At 46.0% G+C, this 16880-nt stretch overlaps 1 protein-coding gene and 2 long non-coding RNA genes across 22 annotated transcripts in view; 2 read left to right on the top strand and 1 right to left on the bottom strand.

The window, feature by feature from the left end:
• Window positions 1-790: 790 nt before the first annotated feature.
• Window positions 791-4766, bottom strand: LOC147651431 (uncharacterized). The gene is made up of 2 exons (XR_015273933.1): window positions 4677-4766; window positions 791-926 (listed from the first exon to the last, which is right to left on the bottom strand). It is a non-coding gene; the product is annotated as an uncharacterized LOC147651431 (long non-coding RNA).
• An 866-nt stretch (window positions 4767-5632) lies between these two features.
• DNM3 (dynamin 3) overlaps window positions 5633-16880 on the top strand; it is a 169214-nt gene continuing 157966 nt past the window's right edge. For 14 of the 20 annotated variants that reach the window (XR_015273928.1, XR_015273929.1, XM_086842342.1 and 11 more), the window contains exon 1: window positions 5650-5876. Coding sequence is in view for 13 of the 20 variants with exons in the window: in XM_086842342.1 (XP_086698468.1) it covers window positions 5731-5876 (146 nt within the window). In the remaining 7 variants the exon portion in view is untranslated. Of the gene's footprint in view, window positions 6746-16880 lie in introns of all 20 variants that reach the window. The other 6 variants (XM_086842348.1, XM_086842347.1, XM_086842346.1 and 3 more) reach the window with 2 other exon arrangements.
• LOC147651430 (uncharacterized) lies at window positions 5961-16318 on the top strand. Its single transcript, XR_015273936.1, has 2 exons — window positions 5961-11550; window positions 11605-16318. It is a non-coding gene; the product is annotated as an uncharacterized LOC147651430 (long non-coding RNA).

The following is a 16880-nucleotide window of genomic DNA, read 5'->3' as shown; positions in this document are numbered from 1 at the left end:
ATCTGTGGGAAATCCTCTGCCACTTCAAATGCACAGTGATGGGCTGTGTGAGCCTGAGAATTTGCAGTTCCCCAGCTCCATGGGTTCATGGAAAGGACACCACAAAGGCTCTTGCCCCCTGAAGCAGTGAGGACCATGTGGGCACTGCACCAATGCTGGGGCTGGGGCTGTTGGTGCCCAGCATGCACCATTGGAGCTGTGCTGCCAGCAAAACACCTCCCTCTGATCAGCAACTGGGGCTGTATTTTTATTTTAATTTGCTAGCAGGTTCTACTTTGGGAAGTGCTCTGTTCAGATCCCTTCTCTGATGCTTCCTCCCTTGTTTCCCTTCACACAGAGGGACAGATGGGTGCCCTACTTTCTCCCTGGGTTAACCTCCATCTATGCAGAGGGAGATGCTTTTTTTAATAAGTGTTTTTGATGGTTCCCAGGCTCAGGAGAGCAGGGCTGGCCTGCTCCCTTCCTCAGATAAAGGCAGCCTGGCTAGGTGCCCTCTGTGTCACTCACCAGCCAGTCACCCCTCCAGTGGGTTCTGGAGCATTCTCCTCCAGCATTCTCCTCCTGTGGTGAGTTCAGGACAGCACGGAGGAGAAACGAGGCTGAAGCTGGAGCTGAAGTGTGCTGCCCCCATGCAGTTTCTAAAGCTCCTCTGTGATGAGCACTGTTTTGAAAGCTAGCTATTATCCACCTAGCTTAGCAATGGCAAATTTCTCAACTAGATCAGCAGTGCTGCATTTACTCTATTTTTAACTTAGTTTGCAATTCTCAACATAATCTTAATGACACAGGCTTGTGTGTGCATGCCCTTTATTTTACCAAAACCATCTCCTTTCTTCCCCAGGAGCTCATACAAAGGCTGCCTTTATCCCCCCCCGTCCACTCCTGCCTTTCTGTTGTGCTTCCAAAATGCTGCATAACGCCACATCCTGATGGAAAAACAAAAGCCATCTATTAGAGACAATGTAAGGATGAAATCTCAGTTCATTGCAGCTGTTCTTGCAGCTACTGATAGCTTGACAACTTTGGTCTGAAAATTCATTTCAGCTGGAAAACTGGCAAATTCACCGAGTGCTGCAAATCCTCTGCAGGTAAAACGCTCCAAGGCTGGAGTAATTGACACATAGTAAATATTTCTCTGCTGGCAGCCAAAACATGAAGCTAATGTATATGTCGAGTGTTTTGGCAATGTACTCATGTTTACATCCCTTACTCCTCACTTCCTTCCCTTGCAGCGTAGGCACGCTGTCAGTGGCGGGATGGAAACAAGCTCTGCCGTCACTTAGCAACCTCCACTGGCACGGAGATGTTGACTTTTTCCTTTCTGCCTTTCCCAGCACAAAAAGAGCCTGGTGTGTAACTCATCCCACGGCTCAGGTGTGAGCTGGGGATGGTTTGGGCTGGTCCTCAGAGCATCACATCCATGTCCTGCTCCCACTCCAATGAATGAGACCCTGGGAGTTGGTGGGTCAGCCCTGAGTTTCCTGAGTTTGGGTGGAAGGATGCAGAGAGGTTTTTTGGCCCAGGGTGGCTGTGGGCAGGCACTGATGGGGTGCCACAAGTACACCCCATATGGTGTCACAGCCCAAGTCCTGGTTCTGCAGAAGGGAAAAGGGAATGACACTCCAGTTCCCTCTCGGGAACAGGGTGGAGGTGGATGAGGGACATACTGTCATCAGCTCAAAGTACAGCAAGCAGCTGGGAGAGATTTTCAGCAACAAAAGCTGCAGGGATTGAGCCCTGGGCTGATTCCCTTGAGCTGGGCAAAGCCTTGGCCCCACTGCCTGGGGATGCTGCATGGCATGGTCCAGCACAACAAGGGCTGCAACAGCCACTCCCAGAGGCTGGAAGCACATGGCAAGTGTTTTGTCCATGAAATCTTCCCTTGGAGAAGCCCTTGGCTTTGTGGCCAAGGAAGCAGGCATGCTGCCAGGCTGCAGGGAGGGAGTGCAGCTCTTTCCTGGGGTGCTCAGGGCTGCAGGGAAACATCTCTGCAGGCTGCAATGCAGCACGGTGCCCTTTCTCTACCCTGCAATTGGATGCACCCGGCTGAAAAATGCAGCTGGAGGTCATAGGGCAGGAGAGAGGAGAGATGGGACAGGGACTGGGTTGTCCTGCCATCAGTGAGTCAGCAGTGCCCTGGGCTGTGGGGGGAAGGCAGAAAACACATCCACTTTATATGGAGAAATGCTGCAGCCACTCTGGCTTTCTTTCACGGGCTTGAATTCCATCTTTTGCAGCTTCAAGGTCTGAGCTCTGGTCCTGGCAGATGCACAGGCATAATGCTGAGTGGCATCTTCATGCAGCTCCGCTGCAGAGCCAAGTGCTGCCCAGAACCTGGGAGCTCCCTCTTGCACAGGCTCCTTGCCCACACCTGCTCCTGCTCTGTGCCTGAAAAGCTCTGCAGAAACTCTGGGTGTGTGTCTGAAGCGAGAAGGAGGTGAGGAAGGTTGAAGGAACCTGCCTTTTCTCAGGGGAGAGGATGCAGCCTCTGCTGTGCTCTGCTCTCCCCGGGCAGGGCAGCGTGACTGGCTCTTCAGCGCAGGCATCTGCGAGTCTCTCTCTGGTTTATATATAACTCATTTCTCCTGAAGGGAATTGCACTGGTGTGTGTTTATGAAGCAGCCTGGGGACCTGGTCCAAATGTCCTCAGTTTTATCATCACGCTGCCTGGTTTGGGAGAAGTGTCTGTGTGTGAGTTTGTGGGTTCAGCTGCACCCTGAAGCCAGGCTATTTTTGCCATATATTTTTCTGGAAGTCGTGGCAGGACAAGCTTTCTGTCTGTAGCCTTGATCTGAAATTGCACTGGAGGCTGTGACTGGGCATCCCAGGCAGGCTGTGCTGGAGCTGGTGACATGTGACATCAGACCACGCTTTAGGAGTCAGGATGTCACCTTGGGGAGCAGGGCACCCACTATTCCTGCCGTGCCAGGAAAGGTGCTTAGCAGAGGTTTTCTCTCCTTGCTTATGCAGCAAAAGAAAATGATAGATATTGTGAGGCGCAACTGAGCACAGCAGGATAAAATCAGATTGTGTTTAAGCAGTGAGCAGCACAGCTCTGTGCTCCTAGGGATTGCACCTAATGCTCCCCCAAGGAATAATTTCTTGCATGGCCCCCTGACACAGATTTGGGTCTTGTATTTCCAAGTTGTTACAAGAAGCTTTACAATGGTCTCTGCCAGTAGCACCCCTGTTTGCTTTAATTTAGCTGCTCTGGATCTTGGTAAATTCAAAAAGCCAGGCTGGGCTCTGCCTGGGGGGGTAGAACAAGCTGCCTAGAGAAGTCAGTCAGGAAAAACAGAGACCTAAAGATATGTTTGGGTCCCTCTCCTCTCTCCTTCCCTGCTCTCTTGGAGTTGTTGGAAAAATGAGGAAAATCTCTCATGATAACACAAGCACCCATAATTAAATAGTTTGTGCTTTTTCCAGAAGGTGGGGGATCTGTACTTGTGGCTTTTTTTTTTTTTTTCCTGGAGCAGGGAGAGTGGAGTTTTGTAAGTGATAGAGTTGCAAGGTGAATGTGGGCACTTAGTGGCTTTAACTCTGCTTCACCAAACAAAAAAGTTTGGTTCGGGAACTTCCCAGACTTGGGGGAATAACTCAAAACTTTTCCTAATCTTAGTTGTTTTCCTAGTTTATTTTATTTTAATCATGGAAGCAGACAAAGCTGTAATTTGAAGACCTCACTGAAAGCACAGTTCCCCGGGTTATCAATTTGAAGGTGTGCATGTTGCTCCTCCCCAGGCATCGTGCCTTTCTCAATCTTCATTTGTCTCATGTGGAGATGCAATCCTGTGGCCAGGCTGCTCTTCTACGGATCTTAATTATTGCATGGGGGCAGCACAAAGTGCTCTGATACTCATAATGTTCTTCCCAACTTCCAGCCTCCATAGAAACCCACAAACTGGAGGAAGGCCAGGCATCTACTCCAGTGCCTCCTGGCATTGCTTGCTCGCCCAGGAGCGGGGAAAGAAATAATCATGCTGCTAATTGGCATAATTATGTCAATAACTCCCAGGTTCCCAACTAGACAGAAATGATGGCAAGGCTTTTCCCAGAGGCTGTGATCTAACTGCAGCAGCGAGGAGAAGCCGTCTCCTCCTTATGCCGATTAAAAACTGTTTCCAGAGTTATAGGTCGGTCTTTTGTGGAGTAATTTTTTACACTTATTGAGAGCTCTGGCCAAGAAGTTTTGATAATCCTCCAGATCATTAGTCTCCATCAGCCTGCGGGATGTTCACAGTTCCCTTTTGTTTTGTTTTTCACGCTGAGCGAGGCCAGTGTCTGCTTTAATAGAGAGGATAACTTTTATCGCTGCAGGACTCCAAAGCCTGCGTTTTGGATATTTTCATGATGTGACTGCTGCCAGTAATCGCAGCTAAATCTCATCTCTGTTGTGTGCCTGAGCTTTTAGCTCAGCCTCAGTGTGCATTTTTAATTGAACCCGCTGCTGGCTTGGACTTTGCTGTCGCTTCCCAGCCTGCTCCTGAGCCATGCACCTGCTGCCAGCCCTGCTGGATCCAGCTCCTCCTCGGGACGTGCCTGACACACAGGCAGCACTCCTGCCTGTGCCTGAGCTTTGTCACAGCCCTTCCCAGCAGCAGGATGGGGTGGCCAGCTGGGGTTGGGGCTCCTGGGGGAGAGGAGCACCGTGGTGGTCTCATGGTCAGTGCACAGACCTGGGTGAACCGTGCTCTTCGTGCCCAAGTGTCCCAGCACCGAGGTGGCCTTGTCCCCAGGCAGGAACAGAGTCAAAGAATGGGTCAGGGGGCTTCTGGTCCGATCTCCCAGCTCAAGCACGGTTATCCCAGAGCATCGTGTCCAGTTGGTTCTGGGATATCTCCAGTGAGGGACACTCCACAGCCTCTCTGGACAATCTGTGAAAAAGCAATCCCCAGCAAGCAAACCCAAAGTGATGTCCAGGTGGTAGAAAGACAAATTACTTGTCGGTAGAATTGCTTTGTTAAGGTTTAGGGCTCGACATATTTCGATTATCTCAGACCTTGGGGGAGGTTACCAAAGGGAAGAAGGGTGTACCGCTCTTAAATGACACAAAGAACGCAGCATTTAGGGGCTACAAGCATATTTGGCAGAACATCCAAAATAAGGAAGAAACTAATAAAAACATCTGAGCAACTGTGCTGAAATCAGGTCTGGCTGGGTAAGAGGTAATTCTGGCAGGGGCAAATTGTGGCCACCGACCCAAAAACCCCACTGACTCAAGAGAAAGACTGAGCATGCAGACTAATTAACATTGGAACCAAGAGGATCATTAACCGACAGCAGACAGAACAGTAATTAATAAGCGAACTAGATAACTTGTAGCCAATAAACATCAACGCCTTGGTTTGTTAAAATCCACAAAAAGGGAAAACTTCTGACAATCCTCGTTCTGGCTTTGTGGATGTGCCACCGAGCCCTCTTTCCGCGCAGAATTAGAAATAAATCCAACCCCTTGACTCTGAGCGTGTGTGGGCCTTTGACACAACGGGGGGAAGAAGGGATTTGGGGATAATTGTGGGATAATTGTGGGATAATTGTGGGATAATTGTGGGATAATTGTGGGATAATTGTGGGACAGCCGTGGGATCCGCACCGGGACCCTCACGGGAGGGGGCGTGGCTTCCCCGCGGAGGCCCCGCCCCCAAGCTCGCGGAGGGCGGGGCGCGTGCGCAGTGCGCCGGCCGTTACCTGTCAGCGGCGGCGGGCGGAGGAGGAGGAGGCGGCGGCGGGATGGAGGGGCTCATCCCGCTCGTTAACCGGCTGCAGGATGCCTTCGCGGCGCTGGGCCAGAACTGCCTGCTCGACCTGCCGCAGATCGCGGTGGTGGGCGGGCAGAGCGCCGGCAAGAGCTCCGTGCTGGAGAACTGCGTCTCCAGGTGAGGGGCGGCGGGCACGGCACCCCCCGCGCGCCCCCCGCTCTCCCCACACGGCCCGCAGCGCGCGCGCTTCCCAACGGCCGCGGCGCGCGCCCCCCCCCTCAGAGCGGCGAACGGCGGGAGGTGGGGGGGGGGGGGCGGTGTCGGGCGAGGACGGACGATTATGGTTTTTTGGGGGACACTTCGCGGCTCCGAGAGCACCCACCCCACCGAGGATGTTCGCTGTCCCTCCCCCCAGCGGTGCCTCGGGGGTGGCGAGGCGGGCCCTGGCCCGGCAGCGCCCGTGATGCGATGTGCGCGTTGCGGGGAAGCCGCCGCGGCTCCGGTGCCAGCGCGTTCGTGTGCCCGCTTGGCGTGTGTGTGTGGGTGACCGCTGCCTGAGAAGAACGAGGTGTTTAAAGCCCCGAATCCTAATTTCGGTGCGGTGCTCGCTCTGGGCGGCTCATTCCTCCCATCCCATCGCATATAAATTCGCACAGTCCCAACGCGCCTGTGGGTATTCGAATCACGGAGTCATTAAGGTTGGAAAAGACATCCAAGATCGTCAAGTCCAACATGCGCATCATTTCTAACAAATCGCTGACAGGAAAAGGGGAAGCCTGACGATTCAGGCGGTGCCTCTGGAGACGTCCCGAGGTAAACATGGGCTTCACGTGCTGTTTGATGAAGTTCCTGCTGCGTTTGCCTCAAATAGCTGCGGAGGGAGGTGATGCTCCCGCAGCGGAGCTGCGAACCTAGTCTGGATTGAAGTGTCGAAATACTGTTGTGTATCGGTGATTGGAGGACTTTGATGTACGGAGATCTTCACCGAAGGCAGTAATAAATTCTGTGACACTCCACAACCCGGCTGCCATAGCTCCAGATACCTGGTATAACATATATATATATATATAGTATATAGTATAGTATATATATATAGTGGTTCTTCATCTCTCCTTCAGAGCTGTCTGTGTTAAATGTCGGTTCTTTCTCTTCTGTCTCCTTGAAGACTGTAGTTAGCTGTTGGTGTTGACAGTACTGCCAAGTCTCTCGAGTTTGGAAAACGTAAATGAGATCCTTAGAAAGCACAATTAACCATCAGATTATTACTCCTTTCTTTAAACAAGTCCTTAAAAAGTATTTTGGTAATCTTTTGACTTTTTGAGGTATGTGTCCACAAAGCTGAGAAAAGCACGTGTGCTGAGGGGGAAAAGCACCTTCATTTTTCTTGTTAGTGAGGGTATTTTGGTCCCTGGGGTCTGGGCTGAGTGAGGTGGGCTGATGTGGAAGATCATACTGCTCCCAGATGCTTGTCACTGCCAGAGGGATCTGATCCGCAGGTGGAGCTGTTCTTTTGAGCTGCCTGGATGTGCCTGGCTGGAGCAAAAGGTGAAAATGAACAGTTTGTGCTGACCTGGCCTGTTTTGCCAAAAAGCTGGAGCCAGCTGCATGAGTGAGATGTGGGCACTTCTAGGAGGAATTATGAAGGAGAGCTAAGGGCAGTAACTTTTTTCACTCGTGTAGTTACTGTGCAGCCTGCAGACACTTCAAGGCAGTCTCTTCAGAGAGGAGATTACAGGCTGCTGTGAAACACCCAAATGTCTCTGTCACATGGGATTTGGAATTTGAATTCTTTCAGCCTGGTTTCAGAGTTCCACATCGTTGTTTTGTGCAGTGATTTCTGTAGTACCTCCCTGCTTTCAACCTTGGAGTCTGTTGCAAAAATGGCATTAAACTGCATTGCTTCAAACCTATTCCATGAGACTGGAGCACGGATGTTTTGCTTGTGCCTTTCCTCCAGACTGAGTACGTGTGGTCGGCAGATGTGCCCTTGCTAAACTGTGAGAACTTGGTTGTGAACCCTCAGAACCAGATTAATAAATATCCATGAGCTCAGGAGAGGATTTTGCTTGTTAGATCAGCAGACAAATGGCCTCTGTCTCTTTTTAGTAAGCCATCGGATATTCCTGTTTTGATGGGATAATGCAGCTGCTCTCTGCAAACAAGTTTGTTTCATCCACATCTGTCTTAATATGGCTTGTAGAGGTAGCAAGTCTCCCTGTAGAGCCATGCTGTGCTCATTTCTCTCTGTTACTGGTATATTGCATGACCTCTGGCAACCACAGGGCAAACTTTTACTAATACTAACACAGCTTTGAAATCGACATCAAAATAAAGCAGTCCTTGCATTGCTCTGAAGTTTGAACATTCGTTCTCATGGCTTTGGTTTAGTTTTTTTTGTTTGGGTTGTTTTGTCGTTGTGGGTTTGTTTTTTTTTGTTGTTGTGTTGGTTTCATTTTGGGTTTTTTACCACATTATCATTAGTAGATTTTTTAACTTTTAGCCTTCAGAGAGACAGTGATGATCTCTTTTCTTCAGGAATAGCTGTAATTGGTGAGGAAGGCAGGATAGCCTCCATGTGAAAGGGTCTTGCTACAAACATGCTGCTGGTTGTTAACCTGTTATTTGTCAGTGGAGCTGTGGTGAGGTGATTTCAACTGTAGGATCAGGTTGTTATTCCCTGCTGTCTGTAGCCACTGTAGCACTGTGGGTGTTTCAGTCTTCCATGAGATCTTTGGTTGTGCAAAGATTACTTTGTTTTTTGCACAGTAGAAACTGTTTTCTTCTTGCAGGTGGTACCAAGAGTTAGAGTTTCTTTATGAGTCCTAGGAAACATGTTGGGCTATGCAGGGTATCCACCATCTCATTTATGCACTGCCATAATTTTTTGGAAGGGTTGTGATGGATCTGAGGCTGGCAGAGTTGTGTGGGCTGGCAGATGGCCTGGGAGTGGGAGCCAGGTCCTGCTGAATGACATATTTCCATCACTGTCTCCAGGGTAGCACCAAGGCCTGTTTAGGTGCACACAGGATCCCTAATGCGCCTACCAGCAGGCAGGGAATATGTTTGGATTAGTTCACATAAGTTTTTGCATTGATGGTGGTGTTGATTGAGGATGGATTCCATATGTTTGCCTGCTGCAGGAATTGTGTGACACCCAGAACTACTTGTCTTGTTGTAGGCTGGCTTTGAACTGAACTGGAATGAAGCAGTGTCAGATCTCCCAGTGTGTCTATTTGGATTGTCTATTTGTTGTTGCTATTTGGATTAGCATCCCCTGAGGAATTTGAAGGGTTTCCTCTTTACCTATTGCTCCTCTGTGTGTAGGGAGACAGTTTCTTTAGGTAGTCAAGGACTGTGTTTGAAGGTTTTTCTGTCAGGATTCTAGTTGCATTCAGATGGAAACAGATTCCAGAGAGCACCTGAGGACAGCTCATTTCCATTTACGGGTTAGACCTTCATGTGTTCATAACTGAGTTCATGGTGTGTGTTTGAGGAAATGAAGTTGTCTGAAAAGCAAATGTTCTTCCTCCCTCCTTCTGCTTCCCTTTGTAACAGGAGTAAATGTGCCCAGAGAATGTTGAGGCAGTGTTTGAAGCAAAGGATCTAATGCAACCTTCTGGTAGAGAGAGATTGGTTGGAGAGCGATTCAAAAGCACAAAGGGGAGTCAAACAACAAATGCCAGCAGATTGCCAGTGGGAGAAGGCACTTGGCCTCTCTTATTCCTGTGCTCCTGAGCAGTTCAGGGCCAGGAGTTTATGTGTTGTTTGTGCTCTTCAAACTCGCTTTTGATAATAAAAGGGCTGCTTAAAAGAAAGCTAATGGCAGGAAGCAATCCCTGTAAACTGTATTTGGAGAGAAAGCACTTTCTGTTATTTCATCTATATCCAAATGGGTTTTTCAGACAACTGAAGGCACAAACAGCAAGCTGCCTTGTCAGAGCCTCCTTCAGGAATCAGAACCTTGTTTTACTCTTAAAAATAGAAGTTAATAATCAGGTTTCCAACTTAAAAGCTCTTCACTTCCTTTCCTGCTTAATATAATACAAACTGCATGTGGCCAAATAATTGTTTTATAAGAGATGTGAACTCTTGATTGTAAGCCTGTCAGTCATAATCAAACAGGCACTTTCATTTTAAGGGCCCGAGGTCTGATTCAGCTTTGCAGCTTTTTGATCTGAGATGCTTTTGATAATCTTAGGGCCACTGCATGGAGGCAGAGTTATTTATTTTGACATATGTAGCGATTATTTCTTTTTGAAATTACTATTCCTCGTGTGCTCAGCTCATTCTGTTCTGCTTGAGATGGCGGTTGTGAAAAGACTGCGTTGAGTCATGAGGAGAAGAGAAGGGACTTCGACTCTGGCTGCTAGAGCAGAAAATTTCTCTGAAGAATGTAGACACGTATTTAGATTGATGCTTCGTGGGGGAGATGCATTAAGATTGGTGCAGGTATTTTATTCTCTTAGTTACTAGGCATTGACAGAAAAACTTCTTTACAGAAAATCTCCTGTGAAACAGGCATGAAAAAGCTAAGCAGTCAAACTGAATACAAACTGAGATGTGGTGCTGTGTACACTTTTTTAATCTTAAAGATCTTTTGGAAATGAGAGCCAGCCACTCCTTTTCCTGACTAATTAAGCCACAGTACAGCTTGGAGTACAGTATTGAGTACATTAGCCTAGTTATCAAAATACTCTGGTGCAGCGAAAGCAAGAATTTTCTGGGTTTTTCATTAATTAGAAACAGCAGCAGATGAGACAGTGGCTCATTTGGGTTTCTTCCCTGAATATGTTTTTGCATTTATACATCGAAGAACAAACTGGCAGTTTATCTAGGATACAAATGGTCTGGTTTTGTCCTTAAATGTAACTCCACTGTGGACTTAGAGTTATTTTTATTTTTTTTCAAGCCTTGAGAATGGATATATATAAAGTAAAGGAAATGTGTACTTAAAAACAGATATGCAAACAGATACACTGTTTTTTCACCATCACCACCCCACATGTAATTTTTTTCCTCTAAAACTACTTTGAGGATTTGTCTCATTTATTTTTGGTAATTAAATTTTGCCAGTTAAGAAAAGCTGTACTCTGTCATGAGGCAGGCATAGTGCAGGGATCTCTAACCTTTATTCTGGCATTTAAGTTCAGCATATCAGGCAGCTAAGAGATGTTAAATCAATAAGTAACACTTTGCTTTTGTAAAGTGTACCTGTGAGAATACATAGTCTTACTATAACTTCAGCATGCTATGTACGATCAGAGTATTGTAGCATTTAGTGAACACAAGTGTAGTATTTGAAGTCTGTGCTCTAGACTTCAGAAAAACTTCAAAACCCTGCAAAAAGCAATGTTCAAAAAAACCCCAGTCTGGTCTCTAGTGCCTTTTGGGAAATCAGTGCTACAGATTCAGTGGCAGTTGTTAGTGGGAGTTCAATCCATCAAGGTACTGCAGGTGGCTGCACTCCTCTGATCATTTTTAAAGGAGCAGTCATCTCAGGAGAGATTTGTGGGTTGTTTTTTTTTCCCCCCTTTTTTTCAGACCACAGGACTTAACTTTATCCAAACTTTCTTGGTTTTTAATACAGAGGCGCTTCTGAAAGTTGGACAGATTGTCTGACTCTCTAGACTCTTGTATAATATTATAAATCCTGTTACTCACTGCCTTCAGGAAGGAGCCCACACTTGGGATTTTGTAGTGTTGAAATCAACAAATAACCACCACTTTTGTCATCTTGGTGTTTCTTGATGGGCATTGCAGCTAATGTTTCAAGCTTATGTCACTTTCCTGTGTAGATGAAATAGCAAACAAGGATTTCCAGCTTAGATAAATATATGTTAGCAATGGGATTGTTTGGGTATTCACCAGTAAACACTGGGAGTGATGCTGCTGTGGATTGCAGCAGAGACATGGAAGTGTGGACACTGCTCTTTGCTGCTCTTTACTGTGTGACCCCAAACTGCTTTTTAAATATTACCTGTGTGTGTATCCACACATGCCTTGACTGTATGTAGAATATAGAATTTTATTCCTTTATTTTTAACTTTCTTCTATTTGTAAAGGAAGATGGTAGCATATAATCTTAAAATCAGTGTGGGATAACTGTGATCATTGTCTAGAACTTGCTATTACGCATTTCTGGTTTGAGTGATGGCTGATTTAGATTTCTGTGTGGAACCAAAACTGAGCCTTGGATTCTGCTTTGAACAGCTGAGATGTAGCAGTGCTTCCTCATCCCAAAAAGGCACCAGCAATAGCTTAGTCATTGAGAGAGAGATCATGTTTGTGGTTTGTCTTCCCTCAGCTGATCACTGAGCAAATTGATGATGCTCCTCCGAGTGTTTATGGGTTTCTCAAACATTGCCTAGATTGCAGACATGAGGGGAAGAGACTTTTTTGCTCTTTCTGGTTTGGTTTTCTTACTGTTTTGGCGGGGTTTAAAACATAATAAGGCCTTCCAGTAAAAAGAAGTGCGTGTCCCTATGTTTGCTGTGCTCGTGTGTAATACTGGGAGTCCCTTTAATGCTAAGTGTCTGCAGTGTAAACCTGTAGTGTAAATATGCTGAGAACAGGAAATGAACATTATTTAACTGTGACCTTGGGTCCTTTTCTTCAGCAAGTTGGATCGAGATGAGCAAAGCAGCATTATTGAGCTACAGAGGAGCAAAATCCCATTTAACTGGGTGCTGGGCTTTGATGTGCTGCCAAGCACTGCTGTCTGTGATAACCTATGGGATGTAAAGGAGACTGTAGCTGCAGATAAGAGAGGTTTCCAACCCAAGTGTCTGCTGATAATGTCAGCTTTTATAATTTGTGTGTGGAAGTTACACTTTTAATTCAGTACCTAGCATGGTATTTCTGCATCCTAGCTCCTGTGCAAAATCACCGAGATTTCATTGTTCAGGTGTGCAGGAGATTCACTCAGTGCTGGAACTGAGATTTCAGCCCTCATGGACGAGATCATCAGTAACCTTAGGCACTTGGTCCCCAGTTTGTGCACTGCAGATGCCTAAAACCGTGCACGTCCATTCAGGGCTGCTCACCTCTAGAGGATGCTCTGAAGCTTCACTCACCTGCAGAGGACAGACAGGGCTCTGCATGGCAAGGGTGAGAACCACTGAGAGGCATCTCTGCTCTCTGCTGCATGTCAGGGGGGAAATGGGCTCTCTTCCAGCCCTGCTTATCAGCCAAGCTGGAAGCTGTTGGAGAAATTTTGGCATAATCCATCAGAGGCAGTGTTGTGCCTTTGTGTGCTCACCTGTTTATTTGTTCGGGTGCTAAACAAATGTTGACAGAAGATTTTCAATGTCTGTCAGATCTGGGAAGGAGGCTGACAGGCTCAGGAGTCTGGACTGAGACCTGCAGCCTAATGACTTTGTTAGTGTTCTGGGAAGCAGCAGCAGCAAACACTCTTTTGGTCAGACCTCTAATATAAATTTTTCTTGTGGTAATAATTCAGTTTCTGGTGAGCAGAGAGATGGGAGATCATGGGTGATATTAAATTTCACTGTTGAGCTAAACAGACTTTACACTGTCCTGGACAGTATATTAATTTGCACATACCACAGGGTCAGAGGAGGATAAATGGACAGGTAGAAAAGAATAAAATGGCTAGAGAAATTTGGATCACTTGTTTTGGAAACAATCTCCTTTCCCCCTTCCTTCTGTAGTTGTCTTCTTGTTGATAAATTCATGCTCTTTATACTGCAGTTCCCACTGTGTATATATTCCAGAGGGAGTACAGGAATTGAGTCCAGTTACATTCCAGCTCTGCAAAATGATCTGAAATGGACTGTATTGTAGTGAAAAAGGTAATTGTACAGTTTGACACCTTGTCTGCTACAGAAGAGAAATGTACTTTCCCAATGCTTCTGAAAAGTTCTTGGATTTTACTAGGATGTGTGACAGCTGATTATATACTGTGCTGCCGTTTAAAAAGTCTCTTTTGATGGATCCCAATTCAGGACAGTGGGATTTGGGAGGAAGAGCAGCAGATTGTTGTTTTTTTCTGGGTTTTTGGTAACAGCACTGGAATTCATAATATCTAAAAGATTTGATACAGATATTGATACTGACAAAGTATCACAAGATGTATTATTTGCTGAATGTATTTCTGTAGTAGTTAGCTTCATGTAGCTGATATGCCTGGTTTGTTGGGACATGTTTTCTTTCTGATCCTTGCAGTCAGATTTTTATCTCTGATTGTATTATGGAGGAAAGCTTCTTACTCAAATCTTTCTAAAGAAACACTGTTAATTGCATTTGGCAGCTGGAAGTGATTGGAAAAAAACCCAAACAGCCAAGGTCTATTTAGAGCACTGTCAACAATTTAAAATGAGTAAAGAATTTTTGTTGTTTCTTGTGTTGAGATACAGAATCTTGCTGCATTAGTATTCATCCTGAGAATGGATGGGCTTTTATGCACCAACATCCTATGCAAATGAGTCCTTTCCTAAAAGCAAACATATCTGATTAGGGAGAATAAGTTGACCTGCAAAGTCCCCTTCATTCTTTTTGACACTAAAATTCTGAGAATTCTTGGGCTTTCTTTGTGTTTTGTGCTTCCTTTCTCCCCCTTCCACCACCACTTGGAATTGATGGAGAGCACCGTTGGGCAGGAAATAGCAGAAGCTTTTGTAAAATCTTAAAAGGGAAAGAGGAAAAAGGGCATTTTCACCAATGGAACGAGGATGATGCAGCAGAGCTCTGGCTGGCTGCCAGGGAGGACAGATGCATCGTGCATACCGTGCCTTGCCCACGAGCCTGCACATTGGCAGCTTCCCTCTCTGTTCATCCAGCGAGCCCAGCACAGCACAGGCTCTGCGAACAGAGCACTCTTCATCTCACACTCCTGGGCTTCTGCCTGCCGGGTTTTCATGCCTGTGTACGGCAAGTTTGCAGTCCTGTGAGCATCACTGAGATTTTAAAACTTTCTACGATGTAAAAGACATTTCCTTGAATCCTAGGAAGTGCATTTTCTTTCCTTGAGTCAGTGAACAGTCTCACCTGTTTCTGTGTAGGAATGTGATGTGGGGTACTGTCCCTGATTTCAAAATACAGCATTAAATTGGTCTAAGAAGGCCTTCCTAGACTTGAGTTCAAATGTGCCCTGCTTTGGAGAACCTGTTGATTCCTTTTTTCTTTAATGGAAGACTTTACCACTGGGACCAAAGTAATTTTTGGCACTAATTTTCTCATAGCCCTAATGGGGGAGTTGTAATAACTGCTGGCAGCTTGTTGGGCAGAAATGCTGCTGCTCCTTACAGAAATCATCTTCCAGATCCAAGAGAAGTATATTGACAGGGATTTCTGAGCCTGCTCTCTCTCCAGCCTTCTGCTTGAAGATGGAATCTCAAGCTTTGCTTTCACACCTGAGTGGTGCCTGAGCACTGGCATTGAGCATTCTTGTTATGGAGGTGCCCAGTTAGTGTGACTGGAGTCCCTTGCCAGCTTTTTAAAGTTTTTCAAGGGCTTTTGAAAAATACCTTTTTTGTCACGTTTAGAATCAACACTCTCATATTCCCACAGCTGGGTCTTTTTGGGTAGACTTTTTTTTTTTAACATTTCCCTCTGGGCTTTTTTATAGTTGGTCTCAATTCCATAAATAAATGGAGGGAAAAGGAACCCCATGAGAAATTTTAGGCTGCTAGCTGTAGTGCTGTGTAAGATTTTCAACACTTCATTTTTTGTTTTTGTTAATTCAACCTGTGTTCTTACTTGGAAGTGATGGATGGGATAATTGGGGTGTCCCTGCTTCGCTGCTGGTCCAGTAGTTCAGCACTGGTGGTGAAGGACATTGATGGGTTGGAAAATGGCTTCTCAAAAGCATCAAGTTCATGTACCCTGCTTGAGAGGAGGAGGAGGAGCTGAGAGCCTTAAGGTGTCTGGATACTCTGCCCCTAAAGCCCTGCAAACACTGCAGGAGCTGAATGTGTACTGTTAGTTATCGAGCAGGTTAATTAAAATGATTCATTAGTAGAAGGTTTACCTTGGAAGAATGATTGCTGCAAACTGAGACCAAACATGAGCTAAACACCAGCCATCTATGCTGTGTGGTTCCCAAAAAAACACTGGAAAGATCAGTACAGAGCTTCAGGAGCTGATACATTTGAGATCACTAAAAATCCACAGCCTCTAAAATGCATTTAGTGTGCTTGGTAGGCCTAATTAAGATATAGGTATCATTGGTCTTCAGTAAAGCAGATTAATTGTCTTGCACATCTTCCTGTAAAGCTCATTGTGTCAGGCCATTGAACAAAGCTGTGGGAGAGCCTTGAGTGACAGACACCGTGCCAAACAAAAACCATTTACTCTTCTGTAACTAATGAAAGGAGGTGCGGGATCAAGTGGTGATTGACAGTAAGAACTGGTCTCTGTACATGGAGCTGATGAGGAACAGCATATATGGCCAAATATCAGTGTCATATAGAAATACTACTGTGTTAGTGAATTTAAAAAGGCACGTGGCTGAGAACATCAAAGCACAACTAAGGCAGTGCCTTAAGGCTTTTGAGACTTCTTGAAAATGTGTCCTAGGGGTATCTTTGTACTGTCACTTGAAGGGTAGAGAATATGTGCTTCCAAAGCCACTAAGAATAAATACAGTCTTGTGTCAGTGATGACAAATCTCATGGACTTAATTCCTAAGAAGGCCTCTGCGTAAATGCAAAGTACATTTCCCATCTCTTGGACATGCCTTGATTTGTAATGAACTAAAAGTGAGTGAAAGATCTGCTGCTGGATCCTCTGTGGGGCTGGTGAGCACAGGAGTAGGTGAGCTAGAATGAGCACATCTGCAAAATAGGTCTGCAGATGTATATTTTTAGCATTAAGAGTTCTCCAGTTAACAAACTATCTGGGTGTGGTTTATGGATTTTTAAAACCTGAAGAAAGAAGTTAGAAATGTTTCATACCTCCCAGCCTCAGGCTTACACTGGACCATGCTTTTTTCCTGTTTCTGGAGTTTCTTAGCACTTTTCTTTGAGGTTAACTCTAAGAAATTGAAGAAAAATGAAAGCTTTTTGAGTACTTGTTTGTGTTTTCCAGAGAACTTGGAGATGCTGTATGGACATGTGTCAGTGTTCCTGTGAAACTGTGTGGTCTTTTGCACAAGGCATGGTCATTCAGCTGCTAATACAGGCCACAAGTGCTCCTGGTGTGCCAGGCTAGAGTTACACAAAA

The sequence above is a fragment of the Cyanistes caeruleus genome, chromosome 9 (assembly GCF_971803275.1).
Source record: "Cyanistes caeruleus chromosome 9, bCyaCae1.hap1.1, whole genome shotgun sequence".
NCBI classification, from domain to species: domain Eukaryota; kingdom Metazoa; phylum Chordata; class Aves; order Passeriformes; family Paridae; genus Cyanistes; species Cyanistes caeruleus.
The sequence above is the reverse complement of the archived record's forward strand: the minus strand, read 5'-3'. Positions and strand labels throughout refer to the sequence as shown.